The sequence below is a fragment of the Xyrauchen texanus genome, chromosome 16 (genome assembly GCF_025860055.1).
Source record: "Xyrauchen texanus isolate HMW12.3.18 chromosome 16, RBS_HiC_50CHRs, whole genome shotgun sequence".
NCBI classification, from domain to species: domain Eukaryota; kingdom Metazoa; phylum Chordata; class Actinopteri; order Cypriniformes; family Catostomidae; genus Xyrauchen; species Xyrauchen texanus.
This window is the reverse complement of record NC_068291.1, coordinates 33040485-33065767: the sequence shown is the minus strand read 5'-3', so window position 1 is coordinate 33065767 and position 25283 is coordinate 33040485. Positions and strand designations below refer to the sequence as shown.

Sequence of the window (25283 nt, the reverse complement as noted above, 5' to 3'; positions counted from 1 at the left end):
CTGAAAAGACATCTGGAAAGTTGGATGATGTTTGCCTGGGTCTGGTGGTCTGGAAGCCTCTTTCAATAAGCTTCGGCTGACCGTGTGTGGCTTCACACCACTCGTCATGGCAACCCACCGGCCCAGCAATGCTGCAGGACCTCTTTCTCTGTGCTCTCAAACTCCCTGCCCTATGCAATCCTTGGCCTAAGCCTATCTCTGGGCCAACCCTACGAGGACAAATAGGGCTCGGTAAGGGAGTGGCGCATGGGGAGATTATGGGAGAGGTGAGCTGTCTGGTTGTCGTTTTAACATAGGACGTGTTAATTGTAGGATACAGTTTAACCCCAAGGTTTGTACTGGAAGTTCTACGAGGTTGTAACATAAGACCTAAAAAGTTCTCAGATGACCACTGTGAGATACACACAGAGCTGCTTTTCCTTCTTCTCTGAGGGGAATACCCTGGCTCTTCCTCCTCTATAGCAACATCATCCTCACACGGCTCTATGTTCAGCTCTACATTACTAATGCTCTTCTGTGGCACAAAAATGACCCGGCTGATTTTTGACAAAGGTTCAACTTTGGAGTCACTGAGCTGATTGGCTGAATTCAACCCAATCTCTAAGCTTTGGGTCAGGCTACTATTACCACAGTGAGACTCTTCAAATGGAGATGAAAGTGATGAACTCTCCATAATATCCTCGGCACTGTCATAGGAGGTGGTTGTTGTTGCTATGGTATCCTGAAAACTGTAATTACTGGCTGATTTGGGAACAGCTACCATGCCATCAAGGATGCTGCTTGTGTTAATGATATTATCCTGGATGCTGTAGTCACTGAGTGAATTGATGATATTTGTGTGTTCAGCCTTGTTTGCAATGCCAGCCACTTCTCCAACTGACCCTACTTTTAATGTGGTTTTAGTAACCCATACCTCTGTACCTACTGTACTACATTTATGATCATGTTCTTTGCAATAAGATACAGATACACTTGTTCCTCTCTCTGGTTCACCCATACAAGCAATCCTCTCCCCATCTCCACTTGTGAGACCCAGAGTGACCTCAGCCTGGCCCTCAGACCTTACTTGTCCTTCCCTGTCCCCATCGCTACTTTTCGGCCCCTCATCAATACCACCCATCTGCTGCTGCTGTCTAATCGTCTTCTGGATATCAGACAGTAGATCCTGAGCTTCAGCTGCTGAGTGGTAGCTGTAGAGATCTGTATCAGACCCTGAGCCCTCAGTCTCTCTCCCAACATCTTCCTCTGTCGTATCCAGGATTGACTGCCTGCTTTCAGCAGTTATTTGCTTTCCCTTCAGCTTACTGTCAAATGTCAGACCCTCCAACTCATCACCCGACAATCCACTGTTACTGCTGCCGTTTGCATCCACGCTCTTAATCCTAATCCCACCATCCAGTACATCCTCTTTGGACAACACTTTTTGAGAGAGCCCTTTTCGGATGCGGATGTTGGAGAATACAGAGCTTTTAGAGCCCTCTGATTTGGATTTCTTCTTGCCCGATGAGTCGCCCGATAATTTTCTGGCTTTGCTTTGGGACTTCTTAATCTTTTTGAGATTGTCTAGGTCTCGGCCCTCAGTGCTCGTCCAATTCCCTCCACCTTCTGCTCCCGTAGTGGCTGTGGGCTTCTTTTGCCTGGCTTCCTGGTTTCCCATGTTCCTTAGAAGGCGAACACCTTTAGCGATCAGGCCATGCTGGGAATGTGTCTGCTCGGGCTGACTTTCATGTTCTCTCTGCTGCTCTCTCTCCTCTCCTCTCTGCCTCTCTGTGCTCCCTTGCACTTTCTCCCCCTCCCTCTCTAATCCCTCTCTTTTTCTCTCCACTGCCGGGAGCAGCTGCCGTGATGGTGCGAGCTGTGACGTTATAGCAGAGAACTGCCTGAGAAACAGCGCCCCCTGCCTCCCAATCTCTCGCTCTTTCTTTCCCTCTATTTTACAGACTTTTTCATCTGATCGCTCTGTCAGGTCACATAACGGGATGCTGAAGGAGCGGCACAACTGAGCATGTGCAGTGCAACCAGATGATGGTGAGGAATGCTGTTCCTTCTGATGTATATTCTGGTGTAATATCTGTTGCTGTTGTCTCCTGATGAGATTTGTCAAGCTGCTCTTCCTCCTCTCTCTGAAGGGAGATGAGTGGAAACTCTCTCTCAGGACAGGTAACTGCATCTCTATTGTCTGTATGGTTTGCATCTTTATTAAAATACACCAGAGAAAAACCCTTTATGAGAATATTGACCTGAGAGGAAACAGTGAATGAAAGGATAAACTTATCAGACATAAAACAGAGTAAAACAGTGAAAAACAGATGAACAACTAATAAGGTGAATCCCAGTGTAGTGGAACATTCATTTTAAATAAATGTGACATTATTGTGTTACTCTTAAAAAAGTAACTACATGACATTGTTACTTTAACTTTATTTTATCTCTATTTTATCTTTTACATTAAAAAAGTATTTTATATTTAATTAGTAATTTGCTACTTCCAAAACTTTTTCTGATTATGTGAATGTAATTTTCAATACATTACAAGGCTCAGATGACATGCCCACATATCTTCACAGTAAATTAAAATCCATTCAAATCCAATTATTGTTCAATCCATTCCACTCCACAGATTCAGCCCCAAAATCAGCACAGAAAAGTGTAAAAATTCCACAGTTTCCATTTGGGTCTGTACATTACTCTCAACATCATTCTTTATGCTTATATAAGCCAAAAATCCTATGATTTTGTTACTACTATGGGATCTCTTTTTAGGGGTAGAATTGATCTAATCTGTGTAAATCTGCACAGGAAATTATTGAAAATAGCACAGGAATGTCATTGGGGTGTGTGTGTGTGTGTGTTTGTGTGTGTGTGTGTGTGTGTGTGTGTGAGCGTGTATTTATCACTTTGTGGGGACCAAATGTCCCCATAAGGATAGTAAAACCTGAAATTTTTGACCTTGTGGGGACATTTTGTCGGTCCCCATGAGGAAAACAGCTTATAAATCATACTAAATTATGTTTTTTGAAAATGTAAAAATGCAGAAAGTTTTCTGTGAGGGTTAGGTTTAGGGGTAGGGTTAGGTTTAGGGGATAGAATATAAAGTTTGTACAGTATAAAAGTCATTATGTCTATGGAAAGTCCCCATAAAACATGGAAACACAACATGTGTGTGTGTGTGTGTGTGTGACACAGACATGGTGTGTCAGTGCAGCGTCATGTGAGCTAACAAATTGATGACTGTGGCCAGCAGACCTACAATTACTGTTATCCTCCAGCTGTGTGACATCACACAACCATGAGCTCTCAACACATTTACACAATATGAATTTAATTCAGCACATAGCTTGGATTTTCCGACTGTAGTAAATGTTAAATGTTTTAATAAATAAAAGATTTGCTCTGAACTGAATTTACACACTCATACATGAATTGAAGCATCAGATATAATCTTACAGTAATACAGTTCAACTAAAATGAAAGTCTTCCAACATGAATTTAATTCAACATCAACTTTACAGATATTAAATATTTTTATTGAAGCACAATCTAATCAATACGTTATTATAAGTTACTATTGATAAGTCTTACAGATACAGTAAATGTCTATACATATCTACACTTCACATCAGTCAGTAAGTGCTATATGATTAGTCTAGACTAGAGAATATAGTCTATGATTAGAAAGTTACTGTTAATCTAAATTGATCTGAGTTGGAATAAGAAATAATATTACAGGAGAGTTGTCTAACTAGAGAGAAAATCATAAAGAGACAGATAGACAGATATAAAAAGCATGCACACTTGCCTGTATGGAGTCTCTGGTAAATTGAGGGAACAAGTAAGCGTTTGTAATCTTCGCTGGGCTACTCCTCTTCTTCGATCACATGAAGAAAGATTGTCATCACATGGCTTCTTTTTCTGTTACATACTGCTAATAGCAACTCATACATCTTTTCTCATAAACAAACTGTTTTTAGTTAATTTCTGTACAGGAAAGTGAACAAAATAAAATTAGTCAGATGTTATAAAATAACACATTCATTCTATATATTTTTCAATTTGTATAAATACCAATAAAAATGGCAAACAATGAACTCAATAGTCTAAAATTATAGAATATTACCTACATTTCATATGTAACAAATATGTTTTCACTATTACAAAATAATGTAATCCTGCATTGAGGATAATGTAAACGTGCATGGCTCTCTGTCCGGTGCAATGGGCTTGAGGCCCGAGATTTGACCCGAGCTCGAATACCCCCCCAGACTTGGATTAGTATTCATGGAATATATAAGAGGAGATGGGGAGGTGGAGGGATGCCGGAAGACTTGATGCCACGTAAGCAGCTGTATATATACACTTACTCTGGCAGTGTGACTGGTCGGATTAAATGAGCTTGCCCCTCCTGAATCTTGTTAATTAATCTTGTGCTATAACAACCAAACCAACAACTACAACAACAGCAAACACAAACAGGTTATCACAAATGTGTTATGTTTTTAAAAAGAGCACCACACATTTAAAATGTTACATTTATTTGAGAAACAATCTCAGGATAAAAATGCATTTGTACTGGGCTGTATTTCAGTGACATTCAGCAGTTATCACATATCTGACAGAAACTCTATCATTAAACTTTGACTTGTACCTGTACACAGCCAATTGTGAACAAAACAAGAACACAATCACAAACAAGACTGCACAGAAGCTCAATTTTATCTTTGATCTAATAGGTTCTTACAAAACATACAACCCTTTTTTTTTGCAATGCAAATCATAAAAACATATCAAAAAGTTATTTGAACAAACTGTATAAGTACTCTAATACAAATGGTGGGTACATTGCAAATCAAGAAATCTTATAATAATTCTTAAAACCACTGGAATGGGGCTGGGGCTGAAGAGGGAACAAAACCTTCCTGACATGAACCCCTTCTCGATTGAATATGCTGAACCCTATCAAGCCAAACTGACATACATTGTATCCAAACATTCCAAACACACTATGTATGATTGATAGTTCTGTATTTGGTATGCTTGTTTTCAAGTCTGCAGCCAAGTATTTTGGCTTATTATGTTATATATTATACTAAATTCAAATGTTGAGACCACTAGTGAAAATACATCTATTTTGTATTCTTTACTAATTTGATACAACATGTTATTACAGTTTAAATTATTAGCATAACAATTTTGAAATCTTTAGATTTTCAATGTAGTCTCAGACTTTGTGATAAGCAGTACAGTTTGGCCAAATTCATGTATGACCTTATGAACAAGCTCAGATGTACAGTTAAGCAAATTGAATAGAATTCCACCCATTTAAAAATTCTGAATGTCCATGTAATAGAGTAGAAAAAAATATGATTTAGGTTTCGTAAAATGATTTCACACCTGGCCCAGTATAATCAGTGCACAATCCAAACATAAGGCATTCCAAACAAATACAAACACTGTAAATTCAATGTGCACTGAAGATATACATAACAGCTATTGAAATACTTGTAGTAAAACAATGTAAACATCCACGCTTTTTACAATAGCAGCTTTACGGAAGTGCTGTTTATGAAAAACTCCAAATCCTTATTCTCAACAGGAGAGAAAAACCTAGAAACTGTTCAATTGTGGCTCACATGTTGCAGAACACTTACATTTACAAATATGCTGAACCTCTGTGTGGCACATTTTCACAGAAATAAGGAATTTATTGTACAAAAGAAATAAACATTTAATATTATGAATAATACTTAAATAATACTTAAATACTTAATATTATTCACTGTAAATACTTGAATGTAGATTTGCTTATTTAAAAATCATATTTAAGTTTATATTCATTGACAAAAATGGGATATTATATAATATTTTCAGCTCTAAAATATTAAAATGATTAATTGATAGTATTTAAACTCTCTGAGTTTCAAATGTACGTTTTGTGTGTTGCTGCTGAACTCCTCAAAGTTGGCAATGCAGATTAATTAAAGGCATATAAAAGTCCACAGGCTCTTAAAAGAACTAATGGCAATTGCACTTATTCGGTTTTGTTGACTGTGATTTTACCAAGTATGATGTGTTCCTGGATCAACATTCTAACATGTTGATCAACCAATCAGATTTCAGGGATTTTCTTTTTTTTTACAGAAATGCTGTTCCAGAACCACTAAAAGATGTTTATCAAGGAAAAAACCCAGGGACAATTTGTATTCAAAGTTTAATGAAGCTCTTCTCTTTATACACTAAACCACAGTGCTATTAAATATGAGAATCTAAAGACCCAGGATCATAACAGACTACACGTCCAAATTGAGACTCAAAGGTTACAGCTTCAGAATATAGAACAGACACATGAGGAATGGCCCCCTTGCTGCCTGGCTGTCCTATACTGCAGATGTTGTTAAACTTTGTATGATTAACTGCTTGCTATGTGTCTCATTTGTAAGTCACTTTGGATAAAAGCATTTGCTAAATGACAAAATGTAAATGTTAAATATATTGGATGAATATAGCTGCATCATTGCAAATTAGCTCCGCCTCAGAGCTATTTCTGCTATGTTTAATCTCTTGGTATGCTCCTGTGAAACCTCACAGCATGTCTTTGCTGAAAGCTTGGCTTGCTTTTTTTCTGGTCCCAGCGACACAGCAAGATCATCTTAAAAGTGCTACGAAAAGTCTTGTTGCAAAGGGCATAGCACATAGGATTTACTGTGCTGTTAACATAGCATAGCCAGTAGCCTAGCGCCCAAAGGTTCTCAGGTATGCAGCCATTGCAGAAAGTGTTTACTAGCACCATGATGTTATACGGTGTCCATGTTATAATGAAGGCGAAAAGTATGGCACTTAGAGTTTGTGCTGCTTTCTTTTCTTTAATTAGCGACATGCGCTTCCGTTTGGTAATTTGAGTCCTTGCGCAAGCTGCGAAGCGCTTCGCTAGTGCTGCTTCTTTGAAAGATATAGGCGCTGATGGAGATTTGTTTGTGGTGTTGGCATTGTCTGCATTTGGATCCATGCTACTAGCAGTTGTTGATGGCTGTATGGCAGACATAGACTGAATTTTGCCTATGCCTCCAACAAAGGGCTTGTTGCCGTTTGTGACTGAAAGTGAGATGCTGCCATCCCTTCCGTCATTCTCGTTCGGGGAGCGTAATGGAACTTCCTCCGAGGCCACATCCAAATCATCACAGGAAGTGACCTGGGAATTCACAGCTGCCCTCATGCCAGGCAGGTTAAGGACGATGGAGAAGATCGCCCGTGTGGTGGATGGTGCGCTATCGTCATCATCAGATGAGCCAGAGTGATCAGCCGAAAGTCTAGCTTCGTTGTTATTCCAGCTGTCACTGCTGCTCTGATCCACCTCCCGGTGAGGCCCACCTTTGACTCCGTCACCCAACTTCCACCCCCAGCAGTGGAATCGGCCCCTCAGCCAATGAATGGAACTTTGCCTGTGGGCAGTTTGTCCCAGTTCAAAGCTGCTGCAACTTCTAGAGCTCCCCCCAGTGGTGTGGAGGTGGAAATGCGGTCGCTCTGCTCCTCCAAATCGTCCACCCATGCCTTGTAATCCTGCAAGTTCCCGAGAGCGATTCTCTGTCTCTTTGTATATACGCCAGTAAAGAACGCTCATTATTGTAACGGGCAGGTAGAACGCTGCCATAGCAGTGCAAAACGTAATAATAGGTTCAGAGAGAAATTGAATATAGCATTTATCTGGTGGCACTGTCCTTTCCCCAACAAAGTATTGCCAAAATAAAATGGCGGGTGCCCAAAGCATAAGCGACACAAACCAGGCTAGGCCGATCATCACCCCTGCCCGCCGTGTGGTACGTTTAGCGCGGTACGTCAGAGGTCTTGTAATGGAGAAATATCGGTCAAAGCTTATAACTAGGAGATTCATAACAGATGCATTGCTGGCTACATAGTCTACAGTTAGCCATAGATCGCACGCCCCGTTTCCCATTGCCCATTGGCCCATGATGATGTAGGTGGTGTACAGGTTCATTGAGATCACGCCAATTATGAGATCCGCAACAGCCAAACTCAGAAGAAAGTAATTGTTGACAGTTTTGAGCTGGCGGTTGACTTTAAATGATACCATAACCAAGATGTTTCCAATAATAGTAATAAGAGAGAGGAGACCTGTAAACAGGCTGATGAGGATGACCTGCCAGAGTGAGTGACCACCCAGAGGATCATAAGATTGACCTTCGGCTCCAACATTACTCCCATTGAGCTTAAAAACAGAACTGAAGTTGATGAAACTTGTATTCTGGAGTAGTGGCCATGGAGTGGACTCTGGGTAGATTCCCTCTTCCAGGGCATAGGTTGGCAATAGGCCCAACTCTGTGATGTTGGTGTCCATCATGCAGTCCGGGCATATTCTGAACAAGAACAGAAAATAATCAGGTATGTTCAAACATGTTTTTTGTTTATTTTAAATCAGGCTCAGAAAGGAATGAACTCCAAAAATACATTTCTTAATCAGTATTTTTTATCTAGTATTCCAGTAAAAATATCTAAACATCTTTTTAAAAAGATACATTTACTCAGTAATTAAGGCACTCAGTAATTTTTCTTCATTAAAGAAGTTTTACTCCTAAAGACATGAATTTTGCTATATATAGCTCTGGAAAAAATAAAGAGACCACTACAAAATCATCAGTTTCTCTGGATTTACTATTTATAGGTATATGTTTGAGTAAAAGTTTTTTTTTTTTTTTTATTCTATAAAGTACTGACCACATTTCTCCCAAATTCAAAATAAAAATATTATAATTTAAGTGCATTTATTTGCAGAAAATGACAACTGTCAAAAGAACAAAAAAGATTAATTGTTTTCAGACCTCAAATAATGCAAAGAATACAAGTTCATATTAATTTTTAAACAACACAATACTAATGTTTTAACTTTAAGGAAAAGTTCAGAAATCAATATTTAGTGGAATTAACCTGATTTTCAAACACAGCTTTCATGCATCTTGGCATGCTCTCTACCAGTCTTTTGCAATGCTGTTGGGTGAATTTATGCCACTCCTGGTGCAAAAAATCAAGCAGCTCGGCTTTGCTTGATGGCTTGTGGCCATCCATCTTCCTCTTAATCACATTCCAGAGGTTTTCAATGAGATTCAGGTCTAACCTAACCCACCAGATCATCACGATCCTCCACCTGGTCGGCTAATTGTTAGATGGAGACCTGGAGAGGCCTTCAAGCCACAGTGTCTCGTTCCCACTGTGAAATATAGTGGAGGATCGGTGATGATCTGGGGGGACTTCAGCAAGTCTGGAATCGGGCAGATTCATTCTTGTGAAGGACACATGAATCAAGCCACGTACAAAGTTATCCTGGAAGAAAACTTGCTTCCTTCTGCTCTGACAATGTTCCCCAACTCTGAGAATTGTTTTTTCCAGCAGGACAATGCTCCATGCCACACAGCCAGGTCAATCAAGGTGTGATGGAGAACCACCAGATCAAAACCCTGTCATGGCCAGCCCAATCTCCAGACCTGAATCCCATTGAAAACCTCTGGAATGTGATCAAGAGGGAGACGGTTGGCCAAACGCCATCAAACAAAGCGGAGCTGCTTGAATATTTGCACCAGGAGTGGCATAATGTCACCCAACAGCAATGTAAAAGACTGGTAGAGAGCATGACAAGATGCCTGAAAACACTGCATCTTTTTTGTTATTTTGACCAGTTGTCGTTTTCTGCAATTAAGTCTACAAATAAGCATTTGGAATTTGGGAGAAATGTTGTCAGTACTCTATAGAATAAAACAAATCTTCAAAAATCATTTTACTCAAACACATACCTATAAATAGTAAATTCAGAGAACTGAAAATTTTGCAGCGGTCTCTTAATTTTTTTTACCAGAGCTGTATATAGGAGATCATGACCACTCACATTAAAATGAAGTCTCCAGTCACATCAGTAACCTTATAAAAGATGTTAGATTATACATGGAGAGGGTCTACATATTGGGGCTGCCAGTTATTTGACACTTTCATTCATTGATTAAAGGAATAATAGCTTAATAGACTGTGAATAGTGAATTTCTACAATGGCATCTGCAACTGGAACACTATTATGTTTGAATGATACTGCATTCGTGCCACTAAGTGTCTCTGTAAGTCAAAGACAACACAAAGACAAAATATAATGAATTCACCTTTAAGAGGCAAAATGACATAAGAAATTAAGTTCAGAGAAATCTATCAAAACACAAAAGAGAGGTTTATGCTTAAAACAAGAAAACCATTTGCCAATAGCTTAAGAAAATTAAAATAGTTTTTCTCCAATTGGATATTATAATAATATAATTTTAAAATGTATTTGATGTCTCTGAAAACTAGTCTAAATATCTTACAGTATATCATTGATATTGCTTATCAAGTAAATGTATCTTGCTTTAAGGAAATTAAGATATTGGTAATCAAAAACAAGACCAAAAAAAGAAAGGTTTAGTGCTGTGTCGAGGGGCAAAAAAACCCCTCACAAAGTGACAAAAATTCCCCTGAAATTAAAATGTTCAGGCAAAAAATACTTCTGATATGAATTCATTTTTTTCTAAGATCTGATATTTTATCCCAGATCTAATGCATATTATCACATAAACTATGCAGATATAATTGTATTATTTGTAAAATACTTAAATAATTTAGAATCTAGTTTAATAAACTGATTCAAATGTTTCACATAAACTTTTGATACAAAGAATGTTTTGATATGATTAGAAAATACTTCTTCACAAATGAAAAAAATAAATAAATGCCCCTGAAAAATAAGATCTAGTGGGCAAATATTGCCTGGTTCTAAAAAAGAAGTGCATTTCTGACACTGTTACACACTCATGTAAAATATTTACAGTCACACTGTGCTATCTTTGAAGAAACTAAATTGCAGGACTGTTCCCAAGGACTGGTGACACTGTTACTTCTTATGTACATTAGAGGGCGATGTTGAATTATAAATAAGAAATTAAGTTCACACAATTTCTACCTTTCAAGTATTCAACTATGTACTGCACATATAGCAAGGTAAGACATATGCCAAATAATTTGCCAGAAGTAAGTAACAGTGATTGTACAGATTCAAATTCAAAGAGTAAAAGATAAATGAAATTATGTTTTCTAATGAGTTTATCATAATTACCACATTTCACTATATTCCCTGTTGGATTATATATATATATATATATATATATATATATATATATATGTATATGGAAAAGATATATATATATATATATATATATATATATATATATATATATATATATATATATATTATATAGAAATGATGCAACCCAAAGTGCATTTGAACAGCAGTGAAACACTTTCTTATGAAGTGTTACATTCATACGAGCAGACAGAGAAGATATTTTTAAGTAAATTTGGAGCAGAATAAATAGAAATAAACCTTGTGTAAATTGTCAGCTTTATGCTAAGCTAAAATGCTATTTCTAGCCATTTTATGTGCACGTTACCAGGCACGATCCTATTTTTTTATCAAGAAAATTCATGTTATATCATCATTTCTTTTTTTTCTAGTAAGACCTTTGATATTAGGGCAAACATTTTATTCTTGATAATACATTTTTTATTGTTTTCCAGTAAAAAATATCTAAAAATCCTTAAAACAAGATGTATTTGATTTATCTTGTTTTAGAAACAACCCTGCTAAAGATATTTAGTTTTTTCATCAGAAACCTGCTTAGCCTGCAAACCACCGTAGACGGTTTTAAGCCATTTTATTTTTATTTAGCAGAGCTTTTCACACAAATATCTCTACAATAATTAACACACATTAAATCTGAATGCAATATGCTCTTAAACTAATTACATTATATACCAAAACTCAAGCTCTGAGTGTTTCTTCTACTGACAAATGACAAATCAAACTTCACTGATCCTCAGAATTTCCAAAGAACACTTTCAGAAGGTAATTATGCTAAAGTTAAAAGCTAATGCATCTGACACTATCTCTGAGGTAGCAGACACACAAACATAACAGAACATTTAGAAACATAAAAGATGGGGGAGGTGTTTCTTCACTTACTGTAAATTCAGAGACAAAAGAGAGAAAGTTGGTTGGAAGGTTTCCTCACTCAAGCATAGTTAATCTAGTTGATAGAGGCACAGAATAGAATGTAACTGGCTCATTACCAAGGACGGCTGTCTCATCTCTTAAAATGAAAATGATATCTCCGTCTTGAGAAGTAGCAAACACAAACATACAAAACCTCACCCTATCCACCCTCTTTCTGTCAAACACCAAGTAGCATACAACAGGGGGCCTCTCTCTTTCTAACGTGCACACAAAACACACACACACATATTTATACTATAAAATATGACATCCTGAATATGATCAAAGAAGGCCAAGAAGACTCATACTAAATATAGTCAGCAGAAATACTTTTGCTACAAATAAAAGGTGAGTGCTGATTGTAAATTACAGTACATCTGTCTCTCTCTCTTTTTGAGTCTCCTTTTCTCTTGATATGACAATTAGGATGCGAGGGGGAAGACAAAGACGATTGAAAGGTAGATGAGAGACAAGATTAGGGAGATACAACCCAATCAAACAGTACAATCACATAATCACATGCACAGATTGTCGCATAGACACCGTATATGTGCTTTAATATCATTGTATTTAAAAAGGAGAGACAAGAATGGATTTCGCCAATTACATGCCCACACAGAGCCAGAGGTAATTAGCTATTGGATTCAATCTCAGCTCTCCTAAAGTGGAAATGATGGGGTAATTAAAACAGAGAGAATACATACAGGGAGCAAATTTAAAGAGTACAGAATATCTGAATGTATCAGAGAGAACTTGGTCTGTGAAAAGAATTACTGATGACATTGTTTAATACAAGCTATAGTTACATACTGACTGGGGTACCAGTGTTTGAGAAAATTATGGGTAAAACATGCTCTATAACTTGAGGACTGAAGATACTGGAGCATGAAACACAACAATACTGTATCTATAAGTACTAACTGAAAAGTGAGTTTTAATACAGGCCAGATAAATGACTGTATAGATGTTTAGGCTCTATAAGGCTCTAAAATCACGGCTTAACAGTGTTGATTTTTATTATAAAGCTGTGGCTGTCATTGCTGACATTTAAGTGATTTTTGAGTGTTAATGATGTAAACAGGTCTTAACTTGTGGTAAAATCATTTAAAGGTTGAGCTTTACTCAACTCTATATTATTGTTATTCACATTATTATGTGTTTTTTTTACATTGCAAATAAAATCTTAATATCAAAAATGTTGTTCATGTGACTCATACATCATATTTCAAGTCTTCTAAAGCATACAATAGCTTTTTGATGAGAAACAGACCACAATTTTCACCCAACTCAAAGTGTTTATCATTCAAAACTATTCAAGTTCTTGCATTAACACATGCTAATGTGAACTAGATTCGCTCATATTGCTCAAGAACATCCAATGCATGTTAAGATTGAAAATTGAACAAAACATTGTATGACATAAAAAACTACTTTTGTGATACTTCTGGGTCCATTTTAAAGCTTTAAAGGGACTCACTATCAACTGGCAATCATTTGTTAAGTTGGGGCAAAATGGTCCAGAATGGCATTTTGGCACCTCTGAAAAAGAAAAAAATATAGGCATTTTTGTTTTTCGAAAATGCACCCCGTCTTCTACTTTTAAAGCAGGCACTCACTGCTAATTCAGACTGAAATAAAACAATAACTAAAACATTTGGGTTGTTTATTGCCAATGATATGTTGCCCTACACTGTTGATGAATATTTGGGGTTTCAGTGTAAGATTAAAACACTGGAGCCTCGTTACGACATCCCTTCTTGTATACATTTTAATAACAAGGTTATTCTTTCTGTAGTGAAGTTCAGCTTCCAAATGTTGAATATGTTGAGTTTGAAATGCACTTTATGTTGATGCATGAAGCATAATAATGCACGTATTAAGTTAATGTTGATTTAGTACTAAGATAATTTTTTTTAGTTAAGGACCCTAACGAGAATTAATAATGGTTTTATTACAGTAATATTGTAGTAACCATGATTATAGTATCCATAACAGAACTCATAGCAGAAACCATGGTTTTGATACAATTAACCACAGTTTTACTACAGTAATATTGTAGTAGCTATACAGTAACCATGGTTTTACTATATTGTTATAGTACCCATGTTACATTTTGTGGTCACTATGTTTTACTTTGAAATTGGGCTCTGAAAGTGGCCCAGACTCTCTTGTGACCAGCTCTGTGCCTTTATGCTATTAGGGTAATGCTATGACCTGAAACAGTACAAATGCTTAGAGGGAAGTTCACAAATAGATTTTGCAAAGAACTAGTGACATGTATCTGTGTAATTCCATTAAGTTGTGGAATTTGGGAACTGTCTTAATTTCGGCTGATCCGCAGACAGCGGCTGAGGACGAGGGTGTTGCCATGGAGACCATCATGGATGGGGATGGAAGTGTGAGGATACGCGATGGCAAACATGGTGAAACAGAGATCCAATGGAGAGCCGTCAACCTAGAGTTGATTTCATATGTGAAATATGGAACAGTAATAAGATTCAAATGTATGGATGTCAGGCAGCATAGGAGAAATAGGTTTTCATTTTAAGCCATCCTATTTTCACGCACACACGCATACATACAAATGTACAGAAGCATATGCTAACACACATGCATACACGCACATTCATGCAAACACACACACATGATCCCAGCAACCGCGTTAAGTCTTTGATGACAGGACTGTGTATCAAACGAACATCTGGAGTTTACATGGATGAGTTCAAACACACACACACACACACACACAAAAATACTTTACATTTCTTGAAATTCACAACTGAAATACGTCTGTGGAGAGAACAGACAAAAAAGACTGCTATATTTTCTCGCAGTTTTCTGTAGAAAAACGCTGCTATCAGTAAAAAAGGCTGACATGTCTGGTACCCCCAGTGTGTGTGTTTGTGTGGTAGTTCTCTGTCATGTAACATTGTGTTGTGAATGTGGATTACTGGAGAGTGTCGATTAAATGTCAGCAAGATTTTCTAGAGTTTGAGGGAGACCCGCGATTACCTCACATGGCCTTTAGCCTACAGAAATGTCAGCAAATTGCAAACCACTGTATGCATTCAAAACCTTGATCAATAGTCCTGATCAGAATTCCATCACTGTCACAGGCAAATGTTGATGAGAAGCTTTGATTATATATTTCAATATATAAATATGAACCAGCCTAGTCAGAGCAGATCACAAATTATTTACTGATTATTAACTGATCTGTTATGATTAAAAGTGATGGTGGTGAATTTATTATTTATCCTGAAACAACTTTCCTCTCCTCATTTTACCTCTCTGTATCTGACACTCCTTTCCCTCTTTCCACATTTTTCTGGCACTTTCAGCAACTTTTGATTTTGATTGAAGCTTTTAATTTTATGTGGTGCAGCAGTTCATGCTCGCAACATGATGGAGTTCTGGTGTCCAGTGAGGATACAGAACCCATCACACAACACTCACTGTGACTCTGATTTTAGAGGGAAACTGCAACTTCTGAATCTTGCTCATCATTGATTATGTGAACACAATTACTTCCTAGTTTCCACAGGATCAGAACTCATCTATTAAGCTGCTTCACACTAAAAGGTAAACACTAGTGCTGTAAGTCAATTAAAATATCCAATCACTGTAAATTGTATGATTTTTCATAGTTAATCGTGTAAATCGCAGATTTTGAAAGTGCTGAAATTTGACTATATATACACTCACCTAAAGGATTATTAGGAACACCTGTTCAATTTCTCATTAATGCATTTTTCTAATCAACCAATCACATGGCAGTTGCTTCAATGCATTTAGGGTTGTGGTCCTGGTCAAGACAATCTCCTGAACTCCAAACTGAATGTCAGAATGGGAAAGAAAGGTGATTTAAGCAATTTTGAGCGTGGCATGGTTGTTGGTGCCAGACGGGCCGGTCTGAGTATTTCACAATCTGCTCAGTTACTGGGATTTTCACGCACAACCATTTCTAGGGTTTACAAAGAATGGTGTGAAAAGGGACAAACATCCAGTATGCAGCAGTCCTGTGGGCGAAAATGCCTTGTTGATGCTAGAGGTCAGAGGAGAATGTGCCGACTGATTCAAGCTGATAGAAGAGCAACTTTGCCTGAAATAACCACTCGTTACAACCGAGGCTGCAGCAAAGCATTTGTGAAGCCACAACATGCACAACCTTGAGGCGGATGGGCTACAACAGCAGACGACCCCACCGGGTACCACTCATCTCCACTACAAATAGGAAAAAGAGGCTACAATTTGCAAGAGCTCACCAAAATTGGACAGTTGAAGACTGCAAAAATGTTGCCTGGTCTGATGAGTCTCGATTTCTGTTGAGACATTCAGATGGTAGAGTCAGAATTTGGTGTAAACAGAATGAGAACATGGATCCATCATGCCTTGTTACCACTGTGCAGGCTGGTGGTGGTGGTGTAATGGTGTGGGGGATGTTTTCTTGGCACACTTTAGGCCCCTTAGTGCCAATTGGGCATCGCTTAAATGCCACGGCCTACCTGAGCATTGTTTCTGACCATGTCCATCCCTTTATGGCCACCATGTACCCATCCTCTGATGGCTACTTCCAGCAGGATAATGCACCATGTCACAAAGCTCGAATCATTTCAAATTGGTTTCTTGAACATGACAATGAGTTCACTGTACTAAAATGGCCCCCACAGTCACCAGATCTCAACCCAATAGAGCATCTTTGGGATGTGGTGGAATGGGAGTTTCGTGCCCTGGATGTGCATCCCACAAATCTCCATCAACTGCAAGATGCTATCCTATCAATATGGGCCAATATTTCTGAAGAATGCTTTCAGCACCTTGTTGAATCAATGCCACGTAGAATTAAGGCAGTTCTGAAGGCGAAAGGGGGTCAAACACAGCATTAGTATGGTGTTCCTAATAATCCTTTAGGTGAGTGTATATATATATATATATATATATATATATATATATATATATATATATATATATATATATATATATATATATATGATGAGGAAGGGGGCGTGGCCAGGCCGTAATAATGGACACAGAGCGCTGAATAAGCCCAATCAGCATTAAACGTTTTCAAAAGTCTTATTAGGAGGTTGACTAATTTAAATAAACTACTTCCCATTGGGTGAGAATTAGTTGCAATGAACATTCAATTAAACTCTCTCAAATACCCATCCTCCACATTATTAATCTGCCGACAGGCTGTGGCTATCCACTTTGCTACAGCAATCATGAAGCCGCATTCACATGATTCATGTCTGGCATCAAGCGATGCTTTGAAGTTTGAACCCCAAATGAAAAGTGCTGCAGAGAACGGCTCAGTTCAAAATGGCATACTACCCATAGTATCTTTACTGCTTCTGCCATATCTATGTATGGTAGTATGCCATTCCAAACATGGCCAACATCTTGTTTTGCTTTAAGTGCTGGCACTGACCACATAATGATAATTCATCCTAATTTTCTGGCAATCTGTAGCTGACACTTCAAAAGATCAGCGGCATCTGGGACAAAATTGAAACTGTTTGAACTTTAAGTAGCACTTTGACTGACCTTGCTTCCATGGGAGAACTTCAGCAAGCTAGCCTACCACAGCGTCCCCTTACCAGTGCCATGTATCGTGTGGTCGACTTTTAAGTGATAGTAAAGACTTAAAATGCTTCTGTGGTAATTCAACTCTGCCTTACAAAGGACACAAAATACTTTATCCTCTTAACAAGTCTCATTGTCATGCATTCATTTCGACAGCTCTAGGGAACACACTAAAATGGTGTCTGAAGGGCAATGGCACTTGTCAGTAACTTGGCAGAATGTGGTCAACATGTCGAGATTCTATGTGATCATGTTGTATGAACAGATTTGAATAGTCCCTTATGTAAAAGTTCGTAGTGTAACACACCATTTGTGTGACATGAATGATACCTCCAACCGTGATGCTTGATGAGGAGTGGTGTGCTAATACTTCTCTACATAAAACAGGTGAACCAAACCATATCTTGGGACCAGAATATCACAGAGGTTATAACCCCGCTTGGCAACCTCCTAGCAATAACCCAAAACATCCTAGCAACTGTGTAACTACAGTACATGATAAAAACACTCAGAACTATAGCAACTGCATAGCAATGGCCTGGCAACCACCCACAACACACTATGGCTGTGACCTTTACTAAGACAAGCACCACTGACGTTTTCTTCAGAAAAATTATAAATCTGATTATTTATACTGTCTTCCACAGTAATTTGTTTGATGTAAACTTTATTGATTCAATACATTTTATCATTATAACTTGGCTGATATAATTCTATGGGTCTCTGTTCCAGACTTTTCTAGTAGTTTTTGTTGCCTGTTCATAGAATGTTTACAACTGTTTACTGCCTTTTAGTATTGGCGTAGTGACTCGCCTCAATCTGGGTTGCGGAGGATGAATCTCAGTTGCCTCCGCGTCTGAGAAGTCAATCCGTTCATCTTATCGCATGGCTTGATGAGCGTGTTACCGTGGAGACATAGCACGCTAGCTTCATGCTATTCTCAGCGGCATCCGCGCACAACTCACCACGCGCCCCACTGAGAGCGAGAGCCACATTATAGTGGCACCGAGGAGGTTACTCCATGTGACTCTACCCATAGCAACCGGGCCAATTTGGTCTCTTAGGAGTCACTCAGCACGCACTGGATTCAAACTTGTGACTCCAGGCTTTACTCGCTGTGCTACCCAGGCCTCCTCTACTCTCATTTTAAACACCTCATTCATGCCACCGACCCAGAACACCTGAGAGATGTCAGTACACATCGCTAGAGGTAAACAGCTTCTCTCTGAAGCCAAAGCAATTTGGTGACCTTATTACTCTGGAGATGAAAATGCCACTCAGAATAAAACCGGTTACATCAGCACTCAATTTCAGACACAAGGTGTTATGTAGGGTTAGATTATTTCATCAGCATGAAGGGCTAATGTCTTGGGCAGCCAGACTTTTGACTCAAAGCTGAAGAATGGGTTATCATTGCATCTTAAAGGTGCGATCACACATACCTTCGCATAATGAAGATGGCATGGGCGGATGTTGAGCGTGTGTGAAACCAGCAAAAATATAATTGTTAAGCAGCCACTTTTTAATGCAGCAAATTATACTATGTGAAGCTAAAGTTAAAAAGAAACTCACCACTAAAATGATATCCTTCCCATTGTGAATATTCAGTCAGTGTTGCTGAGTACAAGGTCACTGCCAAATGGCGAAAGACGTTCACCAAAGTTGAACCACGCAAAATCCACAAGGAGAAATTCTTCGCCACTGGAAGTCCACCATGCAGAATTCACAAAATTCATTGAGATTACTTTATTTTGGCAACAGAATTTTGCCGTGTGAAGGTATGTGTGACTGTGCCTTAAGGCCGAAGCATATTCTACACAAGTACATGAACGCAGGCTCTTCTAGCTACAAAAGCTCCTTGTTGTTGCATTCCAAAATGGGTCAGAATGCAATTTATCATTGGAAATGGTGATGTCAGCCAGCTCTTGCCATTTTGTTTGCAATCATTTTTACGGTAAGTAAATGGACTGTGGGAGGTCCATGGGCATGTCATCTAAGGCTGAGATTACATTTACACTAACAGAGATCCAAAAAAAAAAAAAATGACATCACATCACACCAGACAAATCTGAAAGGCTGAAAACATGAGATACAGCAGGTGCTACATTCTGAGGTCAAGACCACATGATATGTGATCACATAAGACTGAAAAAAAGAAAACACTTTCTTTATCCAGTCATCGACAGTGCATCTGTATCGACCCACCCTGGTGTAAGTAATACCTTAATCTCAGGCAGGCCAAAGAATCTATCACAGACTCTGACAAGATCCACATCCCTAGGGCTCCAACACATACCCTCTCAGTGCTATTGGGCGTCATTTAATTCGCCTGCTTTGGAAAAATTTAGCTGCTTCACTACAGACAGAGCCACAGTACGGATTGTATGTTTTTGGAATATCCAATTAGCATAATTTAATATATTTTGTGTTTTTCAAACCCAGACAAACAATTATTACAATTAAGGCAAAAAATTATTATTGTGTATTTGAGCAGGTGTTTTTTATTGCCGTTGTCTAAGTCCTGAGATTTCGATTGCGTGTTAAAGGAATGTTTCCCAAAGCTGAAGAAATGTTAAAATGTCTCCAAACCAGGAATGAATCCAGCACAGAAATGTTCTGTGTGATTGCTAGATACAAATGTCAACAGGGCTTTGAAGCTAAGGGCAAAGCCGCACACTTGTAATCATAATAATAATAATAATATAATAAATAAAAAAAAAAACTGATATTCTGCTATAGATTTTCAGACCCAGCAAATAGAAATCACAACAGGTCTTCTTAACACAGCTCTTCTGTTTCAAGTGAAGATTGCATGCAGTTCAACAGCCTTTTATTGAAGCATTTGGGCTGTGCTTCTGAATATTACCCTGGCTCTAGGAGCACATCTCAGAGGAATGCTTAAACTGAGAGCAATAGATATAAACATAGTCATTGGAGCACAAGACAATAGCTAAGAGATTCTTTAAATCTATTTGCAGTGAGCTGGATTATATTTAGGGCTGGGTGATATGGCCAAAAATATTATCAGGATATTCTTTTTCAAATTGTTCAATATCCATATTTATCACAATATACATTCACATTTGCACATTTAAAAAAATAAATAAATAAATAATTCGGCAGAAGAAAAGAAGAAAACAAAATCCTAAACAGTCAAAATAGTCTATACAAAATTGCATTGGGGGCCCATAGACAGCCAAAGCAGTGGTATTTGAGGGATCTTCTACCAAAATATGAAAATATTTTATGTAGTTTATCAATCGAGTGTAGTTGGATATGAATGTTAAAAGACCATCTGTTCGTTTTGAAGCATAATGAAAGCGTTTATTTTTTTACATTCAAATTATTTTGATATTTTGTTACATTCAGATACCAAAGGATGGGGGCATAGAAGCCCTTGTGATTCAGGAATGATGCTGTATGGGTGTTCATGTGTATTCCCTCAGAGAAAATTGTGAAAATGTAAAAGTCTGAATGGACCATTATTATATTTTCATTAAAGTGAGAAAGACTAGACAACAAACTAGTAATTCTATTGTCTCTCCTTGTCATCCATGCCAGAGATGATGACATCTGATTAATATCACAAAATTAGTACAGGAATCTATTTGTTTATTATTAAAGGCTTGTAACATGATTATAAAGCTAAATATAGAAGGAAAAAACGTTATGGTCTATATGCTCTGGAACCGCGGTAAATTACACAGTGCCTCATGTCTACTCACATGCGGGGAAAAGAGACAATACATGCAGAGCAGGACAGGGCATAAATGAAGCGTGTTCGGTGCTAGAGTCAGGAATACAGCGCAGAAAGATTAGATCTGGTGCACACAGCACTATTGTTTTGTTGTGCTACTCATTATAGATGATGGGCGTGATGTCTTAGAGTTCAGATGGAATCAATCCAGGGTCTGGACCTGGAATGCAGTGACTGGTGTAGCATTGACGTTTGCAAATTTGTACCAAGGACCTCTATACAGTCTGAGGCTGTGTTTCCACTGACGCTTGCTTCACGGCACTGTTATTTCTACAATCCACCTCGTGAGAGTTGCACTTGGCTTTCAAAGAAATTAATTAAAAGCACTCGCTCACCTATGTGCCAGTGAAAACGTATGATAAGAAAGCCGAACTGCTTGCATTTTTTGCAACACACCCCTTTATATGCTACTGCTGCATAACGGAAGTGATTATTTATAGTTAAAAAGTACTTAAATAATTATCATTTTTGCACCAAAAGCAATCATATCTCTTTATAAGACATTAATTTAACCACTGGAGTCATATGGATGACATTAATGCTGATTGTCTGTGCTTTTTGGATCATCAAATATCATGTTACCATCCACTTGCATTATAAGGACCTTCTAAGCAGAGATATTTTTCAATTTTTCTTCAAATGTGTTCTATTGAATAAAGGATGATAAATACATCTGGGATGGCATGAGGATGAGTAAATGATGAGATAATTTTCATTTTAGGTGAACTATCCGTATTTTTTATATTTTTTTAATATAAGTGTTCAATAGCACATATGCTTTTTCTGTGATATCGAAATAGTTATCGAGAATAATTCTGTTTTACTGGTACCGCTATTGACTTCTGAAATTTTGGTATTGTGACAACCCTTGTGCTATCTTATGCACATATTTGCACATTTTGTGTGTGATAAAAAAGGAATTGCATAACAAGTCCATAGCAATGATAAGTTTTGGGAACATACAGTATGCCACACTTTGTGTTGTGCTCATGAGTCAGCGTACAGGTTTGGAAAAACACAAGGGTGAGTACGTTATTAATTGTTTTTCTTTTTTCTTTTGGGTGAGCTATGCCTTTAAGGTCTAATCTTGGCTTTAATAAAGTAAATGTAAAAACACATAAATGTAAATATATAGCCTTTTTTCAACATACTATATCTGTTCTAACATTAAATAAAACTGTCATCATAATGATCATCATTATCTTAAACACAGTCTGACCTTGCTAATATGTAAACATCCTCTGCCATGTGTATATGTGCCTATTAATCCTCTCAATAACTGAATGTTGTCCTGTGATAATCAGGCCTTACATGGCATCCTGAGGCTGAATTTTTGCATGGACCTGTCTGAGTAAAGAAGGACACACACAGTCTTCTGTGTAAACACCCCAGCAGGAGAGGAATGCTCAAACTGGGAGTGGGAGAGGGCCTATTGTAAAACATCAGCTTAAAGAAGCAGATGCTCATTGGTGCAACTTAAAATAGCAACATGTTAGTCCTGCACAGCCAGGCTTTTGACTATCAGCATAAGAGTCTGGCCCATTATAAAAAGTTGTGCCACTTTTGCGTATGGTATTTCAGCACAAATACCTGTGTCTAATTCATTAACTACCAGCAATCACATTTAAACACAGCTCCTTTCTATGTAAATTACGCTCATTAAAGATTATGTTTCATTCAAAAAATTTGCCCTGTACAATTTACATCACACTTTTACCCCAAATGAAAGTAGGTGGTAAAATTAATTTTATTTAAAGATTGATGTTTGTGAACATTTTCAACTGATCATTTCAGCAGTAATTAATTAAATACTCATCAAATGATGTTGAAGAACATTATAACCTGGCATATATCCATATACAAGGTGCTCCAGGTGTCTGGATCAAAGTGATGCTGTTCAGTCCCAGAAGGATTGTTCAAATACTGTGGTCTGCAGCATCCTCAGCTATACTGCACTCAGAGTCAGACCGCAAGATGAGAATTGCGCATGCAAATTGCATTCAGCGCGTTTGTGCCATTGCCAGATCTGCATAATTCCTTTAGTGAATAGGGTGCTAAAAGCAATTCAATCTTAATGTATCTGCACCACAGTATCATAAAAGTAAATGTGGGATAAAAAATGTAATTTCTGAAACAACCACGTTATTTTGTGATGCTTCTATGACACTCTGGACTCACGTGTTGACTTGTATGCTCTTTAGGATTTTTACTCCAGTCTGTTGCATCACATTTCATCAGTTGAGTTACTGTACAATTTGATCGCATTTGAACAAGCTTGTAAATATAGGTTATGTGATGCAAAAGTTAATGGGTCTCATTCACAAATAATTGCATGGATTTTGCATGCACACAGGAAAAGTTATCTCGAAAAAATTCAGCCAGATTCACATTCACTGGATTATTCTAAATAAAGGAGTACTTATACACACAGAACCCTACCTGACCCTAGCTGCCCGAAGTTAGTCATTTGCATAAAACATGCCCAAACCATCTCCATATCAGGGCTTTCAGCACTACCACACCTGTACAGCTGCAAACGTGTAGAGACAGATGCCGCCAAAGCAAAAAGGCCAAAAAACATCACACTATAAAACAGCGCAGTACAGCAGTGCAATTTAGAACAGAATACGTTGGATGAACTTAAGGTATGCTTAGAGTGCTGCTTGTGCAGGAGGTCGTGTCTGTGCCTCATCATCCACAGGTTCACACTATGAGTATGATCCATAAGGCTTTGCAAACAAATCCATGGCAGTTCTGCCCCTATGCCTGATCGTTTCATGAACTGGACACTGCACCAGCACCTTACAAGATTTAGAATCACTGCCAGTACTGTGTCAGGAATTGAGCACTTCAAGCACTGCTAAAATGTAAAGAAACTTCCTGTGCCATTCCTAAAGCCTTCTGACAAAACCTATACGGGCTGTATAGGAGCATTCAGCCAGCTGCATCCAAGCACATCCAAATGCATAGTACGCCATTTGTGTGCAATATAACCAAGCAGGCAGATCTAGAACCCAGCTCAAGCTAAAAGGAAAAAGCACATAATTTATGTTACTTTGAAGACTCTTTACCTTATAATATGACTATTTTATACATGTGTATGCATATTTATTTATACACTTTTAAGAGCAGTTTAAGAGTTTTGAGTATTTCTGTAAATGCTGATCTCATTTAGTATATGCTTATAATGACACTGGGAGAATAACATTTTTGCATGCGTGTGGTTTCAGTCGGCCCTAAGTTTTCTGGTTGATGAATCATGATACCTGTGTGAAAACACTTGTACGCAGATTTTACGCACAAATACATGCGTATGCATGGTTAGTGATTGAGACCCATTATGTCCATAAGCATGCCGTATAAGGATGAGACTAACAGCATGTTTGAGCTGATGTTGGTGGTGGGGAAAAAGGGGGAGGAGCACGCGAGCATGCACATGTGCGGGTCATGCATGCATGGATATAGATGGATGACTGCTTGTATGTGCACATAATGTAAAATTCTGGATTGCATTGTGTAATGATCCACCTGCATTTACTTGACAAAAAAAAAACAACAAGTCTCACCATTATTGTGTGTGAGAGAGAACGCTTGGGTGGAGGAAACCAAATCTTTGCAGATGCCCATTTTTCTTCCTGCAAGGATGTTTTATTCTCTGTGAGATCAGTGCAGTTATTTTTAGCAGGAGCAAACTCATCCCCTCTGAATATGACTCTGTATATTACATTGAATCCTAGGTTGGAGTAAAATGAATGCTCACTCTTCTTTCATCCAACCATAACCCCACAGTCAAATTTGCATTAGATATTCCTTTTATTTCTTAACCTTCAGAGGGCTGTGCTTTGTATTCACTTGATTGGACTGTAT

At 38.0% G+C, this 25283-nt stretch overlaps 2 protein-coding genes across 2 annotated transcripts in view; both read right to left on the bottom strand.

Annotated features, from left to right (window-relative positions):
- The window catches only part of fmn2a (formin 2a), a 66359-nt gene extending 64165 nt beyond the window's left edge, over nt 1-2194 (bottom strand). The window contains exon 1 of the mRNA XM_052145766.1: nt 1-2194. Within this exon, the coding sequence (XP_052001726.1) occupies nt 1-2194 (2194 nt within the window).
- A 4356-nt stretch (nt 2195-6550) lies between these two features.
- Nucleotides 6551-25283, bottom strand: part of LOC127657334 (muscarinic acetylcholine receptor M3-like) — a 180223-nt gene continuing 161490 nt past the window's right edge. Inside the window, exon 3 of the mRNA XM_052146074.1 lies at nt 6551-8369. Coding sequence (XP_052002034.1) covers nt 6551-8353 — 1803 coding nt within the window. The 5' untranslated portion in view covers nt 8354-8369. The remainder of the gene's footprint in view (nt 8370-25283) is intronic.